This window comes from Trichosurus vulpecula, chromosome 2 (genome assembly GCF_011100635.1).
Source record: "Trichosurus vulpecula isolate mTriVul1 chromosome 2, mTriVul1.pri, whole genome shotgun sequence".
Classification (NCBI taxonomy): domain Eukaryota; kingdom Metazoa; phylum Chordata; class Mammalia; order Diprotodontia; family Phalangeridae; genus Trichosurus; species Trichosurus vulpecula.
In genome coordinates this window covers 182,288,744-182,294,868 of record NC_050574.1, presented here as the reverse complement: position 1 = coordinate 182,294,868, position 6,125 = coordinate 182,288,744, and the positions used below count along the sequence as shown (strand labels likewise).

At 39.0% G+C, this 6,125-nt stretch overlaps 1 protein-coding gene across 1 annotated transcript; it reads left to right on the top strand.

Moving 5' to 3' along the window:
- The first annotated feature begins 3,607 nt into the window (after positions 1-3,607).
- On the top strand, positions 3,608-4,174 carry LOC118838893 (40S ribosomal protein S10-like). Its single transcript, XM_036746271.1, has one exon. The coding sequence runs from the start codon at positions 3,631-3,633 to the stop codon at positions 4,126-4,128; it is 498 nt and encodes a 165-aa protein (XP_036602166.1). The 5' UTR covers positions 3,608-3,630; the 3' UTR covers positions 4,129-4,174.
- The last annotated feature ends 1,951 nt before the right edge of the window (positions 4,175-6,125 follow it).

Here is a 6,125-nt window from a genome sequence, read left to right as displayed (position 1 = left end):
CTCTCTAAATGCCCATAATACCCCTTTTGTAAGAGACAAAAAAATTAACTGACCTATTCGATGGATTCCCACTGTGACATCATAAGTTTTTTTAAATGTTTATACTTTCCTTAAAATCTCTTCTGATGGGGTGGGGGGTGGGGAAAGAGCCAAGATGGAGGCTGGAAAGTAGGGACATGCCTAAAGCTCTCCCCCAGGACCATCCAAACACCTATAAAATGGCTCTGACCAAATTCTAGAACTGCAGAACCCACAAAATAGCAGAGGGAAGCAGGGCTCCAGCCCAGGACAGCCTGGATGGTCACTAGGTAAGGTCTATTGCATGGAGCTGGGACCAGAGTGGAGCAGAGCCGAGCATGGGCTGCACCCAGACCAACCAGACAGGGAGCCAGGTGGAACAAGTCCTAGCACCCTGAATCAGTGAGCTGTGGCAGTTACCAGACTTCTCAACCCACAAACACCAAAGACAACAGAGAAGGCTAGTGGGAAAAGCTGCAGGGACAGAGTGAAAGGAGCTCTCAGTTTGGCCACAGCCCTAGGGGTAGCAGAGGTGGCACAGCTCTGAGGATGCAGTTGCAGTTGCTTCTGGCCACAGGCCCACCTGGTGGGAGGAATTAAGTGGCAGATCAGCTGGGAGTGCAGAGCCTGCTTAAGATCTGAGTCATGGTCTGGGTCGGTGGTTCTTGGGGGAGGAATAGTGCTGGTGTGGCAGAGCTTGCTGTATAGAAATAGCTCTGAAAACAATAGTGCAGCCCCTCAAACTTGGGACAAAGTACTCTATAATCTATAAGCAGTCATACCCCAACGAAAAAATCAAGGGTCAAGTAGTTGTCTGGGAACAGACTCAGATTCAGACTCAGACTTTGGAATCTTTCTTTGGTGACAAAGAAGACCAAAACATACAGCCAGAAGAAGTCAACAAAGTCAAAGAGCCGACATCAAAAGCCTCCAAGAAAAACATGAACTGGTCTCAGGCCATGGAGGAGCTCAAAAAGGATTTGGAAAAGCAAGTAAGAGAAGCACAGGAAAAATTGGGAAGAGAAATGAGAGTGATGTGAGAAAACCATGAAAAATAAGTCAATTACTTGCTAAAGGAGAGCCAAAAAAATACTGAAGAAAATAACACCTTAAAAAATAGACTAAGTCAAATGGCAAAAGAGCTTCAAAAAGCCAATAAGGAGAAGAATGCCTTGAAAGGCAGAACTAGCCAAATGGAAAAGGAGGTCCAAAAAACCACTGAAGAAAATACTAATTTAAAAATTAGATTGGAGCAAGTGGAAGCTAGTGACTCTATGAGAAATCAAGATATTATCAAACAGAAACAAAGGAAAGAAAAAATGGAAGACAATGTGAAATTCCTTATTGGAAAAACTACTCCCCTGGAAAATAGATCCAGAAGAGATAATTTAAAAATTATTGGACTACCTGAAAGCCATGATCAAAAAAAGAGCCTAGATATCATCTTTCAAGAAATTATCAAGGAGAACTGCCCTGATATTCTAGAGCCAGAGGGTAAAATAGAAATTGAAAGAATCCACTGATCAGCTCCTGAAAAAGATCCCAAAAAGAAAACTCCTAGGAATATTGTCATCAAATTCCAGGGCTCCCAGATCAAGGAGAAAATACTGCAAGTAGCCAGAAAGAAACAATTTGAGCATTGTGGAAACACAATCAGAATAACACAATATCTAACAACTTCTAACTTAAGGGATCAAAGGGCTGGGAATATGATATTCCTGAGGTCAATGGAGCTAGGATTAAAACCAAGAATCACCTACGCAGCAAAACTGAGTATCATGCTCCAAAGCAAAATATGGATTTTCAATAAAATAGAGGACTTTCAAGCTTTCTCAGTGAAAAGACCAGAGCTGAATAGAAAATCTGACTTTCAAACACAAGAATCAAGAGAAGCATGAAAAGGTAAATAAAAAAGAGAAATCATAAGGGACTTACTAAAGTTGAATTGTTTTGTTTACATTCCTACATGGTAAGATGATCTGTATAACTCGTGAGACCTCAGTATTAGGGTAGCTAAAGGGAATATACGTATACATATACATATATATATATATACGTATATACATATATATATATATATATACGTATATATATGTATATACATATATATATGTATGTAGACAGAGGATACACGGTGAGTTGAATATGAAGGGGTGATATCTAAAAAAATAAAATCAAATTAAGGGATGAGAGAGGAATATATTGAGAGAGGGAAAAAGGGAGAGATAGAATGGGGTAAATTATCTCACATAAAAGTGGCAAGAAAAAGCAGTTCTGTTAGAAGGGAAGAGGGGCAGATGATGGGGAATGAGTGACTCTTGTTCTCATTGGATTTGAACTGAGGAGGGAATAACATACACACTCAATTGGGTATCTTACCCCATAGGAAAGAAGGGGGAAGGAGATAAAAAAGTGGGGATGATAGAAGGGAAGGCAGATAGGGAAAGGAGGTAATCAAAAGCAAACACTTTTAAAAATTGACAGAGCCAAGGGAGAAAATTGAATAAAGGGGGATAGGGTAGGAAGGAGCAAAATATAGTTAGTCTTTCACAACATAAGTATTGTGGAAGGGTTTTGCATAATGATACACATGTGGCCTATGTTGAATTGCTTGCCTTCTTAGGGAGGGTGAGTGGGGAGGGAAGAGGGGAGAGAATTTGGAACTCAAATTTTTAACAGCAGATGTTCAAAAAAAAGTTTTTGCATGCCACTAGGATATAAGATATACAGGCCATGGGGCATAGAAATCTATCTTGCCCTACAAGAAAGTAAGGGAAAAGGGGATGGGGGGGAGTGGGGTGACAGGAGGGAGGGTTGACTGGGAAGCATGGCAATCAGAATGTATGCCATCTTGGAGTGGGGGGGAGGGTAGAAATGGGGAGAAAATATGTAATTCTAACTCTTGTGAAAATTAATGCTGAAAACTACAAATATTAAATAAATAAATGATTTAAAAATAAAGAAAATTAAACTTAAAAAAAGATATAAAAACCTCTTCACTAAAAAGAAAATAGTCAAGCAAATGACATAAAGTATTGTTCTTTCTCTTACCTACACAAAATCATCTGTTAAAAAAAGTCAGGAAATCAACTGAAAAAAAGAGCAAATAACGGTAAAAAATTCTGACCATAGAAAGTTACTATGATGACAATGAAGAACAAAACATACAATCAGACGAAGATACCAAAGTCAAAGTTCCCACATCCAAAGACTCCAAGAAAATATGAATTGGTCTCATGCTATGGAAGGGCTCAGAAAGAATTTTGAAAATCAAGTAAGAGAGGTAGAGGAAAAATTGGGAAGAGAAATGAGAGTGATGCAAGAAAATCATAAGAAAAGAGTCATCAGCTTGGTCAAGGAGACACACACACACACACACACACACACACACACACACACACCATACCAGAAAAAATAATACCTTAAAAAGCAGACTAGGCCAAATGGTAAAGGAGGTACAAAAAAAATGAGGAGAAAAATGCTTTGAAAAGCAGAATTGGCCAAATGGAAAAAGAAGCCCAAATATTCACTGAGAAAAAAAATCTTTAAAAGTAGAATTGGCCCCTTTCTAGCCCGGGCTCCATCTAGAGCAGCACCCGCCGCACCGCCGAGATGTTGATGCCCAAGAAGAACCGAATTGCCATCTATGAACTCCTTTTTAAGGAGGGAGTGATGGTAGCCAAGAAGGATGTCCACATGCCAAAGCACCCCGAGCTGGCAGACAAGAATGTGCCCAATCTCCATGTCATGAAGGCCATGCAGTCTCTAAAGTCTCGTGGCTATGTTAAGGAGCAGTTTGCATGGAGGCATTTCTACTGGTACCTCACCAATGAGGGCATTCAGTACCTCCGGGATTACCTTCACCTGCCCCCTGAGATTGTGCCTGCCACACTCCGAAGAAGTCGTCCTGAGACAGGAAGGCCAAGGCCCAAAGGTCTGGAGGGCGAGCGACCTGCCCGGCTTACTCGGGGTGAAGCTGACAAAGACACATACAGACGAAGTGCTGCTCCTCCTGGTGCTGACAAGAAGGCTGAGGCCGGGGCTGGGTCAGCAACAGAATTCCAATTTAGAGGTGGATTTGGTCGTAGACGTGGTCAACCTCCTCAATAGAAACTGTAGAGATATGTTTCATATTCAATAAAATTTGGGAAAAAACATTAAAAAAAAAAAGTAGAATTGGCCAAATGGAAAAAGAGATATAAAAGCTCACTCATGAAAATAATTCCTCAAAAATTAGAATTGAGCGAATATAAGTGAATGACCTTATAAGAAATCAAGAAACAATAAAACAAAACCGAAAGATGAAAAAAATAGAAGGCAACATCTCATTTGAACAATTACTGACCTGCAAATAGATCCAGGAGAGATAATTTAAAAATTATTGGACTATCTGAAAGACATGATTTAAAAAAAAAGAGCATAGCCATCATGTGCTAAGAAATTATCGAGGAAAACTGCTCTGATATTCTAATACCAAAGGATAAAATAGAAATTGAAAGAATCCACTGATCACCTCGTGAAAGCGATCCCAAAATGAACATTCCAAAGAATATTATACCCAAGTTCCGGAACTCCCAATTCAAGGAGAAAATATTGCAAGCAGCCAGAAAGAAACAATTCAAATATCATAGAGCCACAGTCAGGATAATGCAAGATCTAGCAACTTCTACATTAAAGAAACAAAAGGCTTGCAATATGATACTCTGCAGGGTAAAGGAGCTGGATTACCTACCCAGAGAATCACCTACCAGCAAAACTGAGTTAGCAAAAACTTCAGTGGAAAAAATGGACATTCAATGAAATAGAGGACTTTCAAGCATTCTTGATGAAAAGACCACAGCTGAATAGAAAATTTGACTTTCACATACAAGGATCAAGGGAAACATGAAAAGGTAAACAGGAAAGAGAACTCATAAGGGACTTAATAAGGTTTACCTGTTTAAATTCCTTCATGGGAAGATGATACTTGTAACTCATAAGAACTTTCTCATCATTAGGGTAGTTAGAAGGAGTATATATAAACAGAATGGACAAGAGTGAGTTGAATATGAAGGGATGATATCTTAAAAATAGAATTAAGGAGTGAGAGAGGAAAGTACTGGGAGAAAGGAAAGGGGAGAGATAGAATGTGATAAATTATCTCACATAAAAGAGGCAAGAAAAAGCTTTTACCGTGGAAAGGAAGAGCAGGGAAGTGAGAGGGAATGAATGATCTTTACTCTCATTGGAATTGGCTCAGAGGGAATAACATACACACACAACTGGGTATAAAAATCTATCTTACCATATAGGAAAGTTGGAGGGAAAGGGGAAATGAGAAGGGGTGTGTGTGATAGAAGGGGGGGGCAGATTGGGGGAGGCAGTAGTCAGAAACAAAACACTTTTGAGGAGGGACAAGGAGAGAGAATAGAATAAATAAAGGGAGAAATAAGATGGAGGGAAATACAGTTAGCAATTGTAACTGTGAAAAAAAAATTTGAAGCAAGTTTCTCTGATAAAATCCTCATTTCTCAAACATATAGAGACCTGAGTCAAATTTATTAAAAAAAATGATCAAAAGATAAGAACAGTTTTCAGATGAAGTAATCAAAGTTACCTATTACCATGTGAAAAAATGCTCTAGATCACTATTGATGAGAGAAATGCAAATTAAAACAATTCTGAAGTACTACCTCATACCTATTAGATTGGCTAATAGGAGAGAAAATGAAAATGACAAATGTTGGAGGGGGTGTGGGAAAAGTGAGACATTAATGGCCTATTGGTGGATGTGTGACCTGATTCAACCATTTTGTAGAGAAATTTGGAAGTATGCCAAAAGGGCTATAAAACCCTTTGATTTAGCAATACCACTACTAGGCTTGTATCCAAAAAGAGATAAAAAACAAAAAGGAAAAGGTCTTATATGTACAAAAAATATTTGTAGCAGCTGTTTTCTGGTGGCAAAGAATCGGAAATTGAGGGGATGCCCATCAATTGGGGAAAATCTGAACAAATTGTATTATGTGATCGTGATGGAATATTATTGTGCTTTAAGAAATGATGAGCAGGATGCTCTCAGAAAAAAACCTGGAAAGACTTACATAAGCTGACGCAAAGTGAAATAT

Excerpts from the sequence above, each read along its gene's own strand:
- LOC118838893 (XM_036746271.1), top strand. The coding sequence starts at position 3,631 with ATGTTGATGCCCAAGAAGAACCGAATTGCCATCTATGAACTCCTTTTT.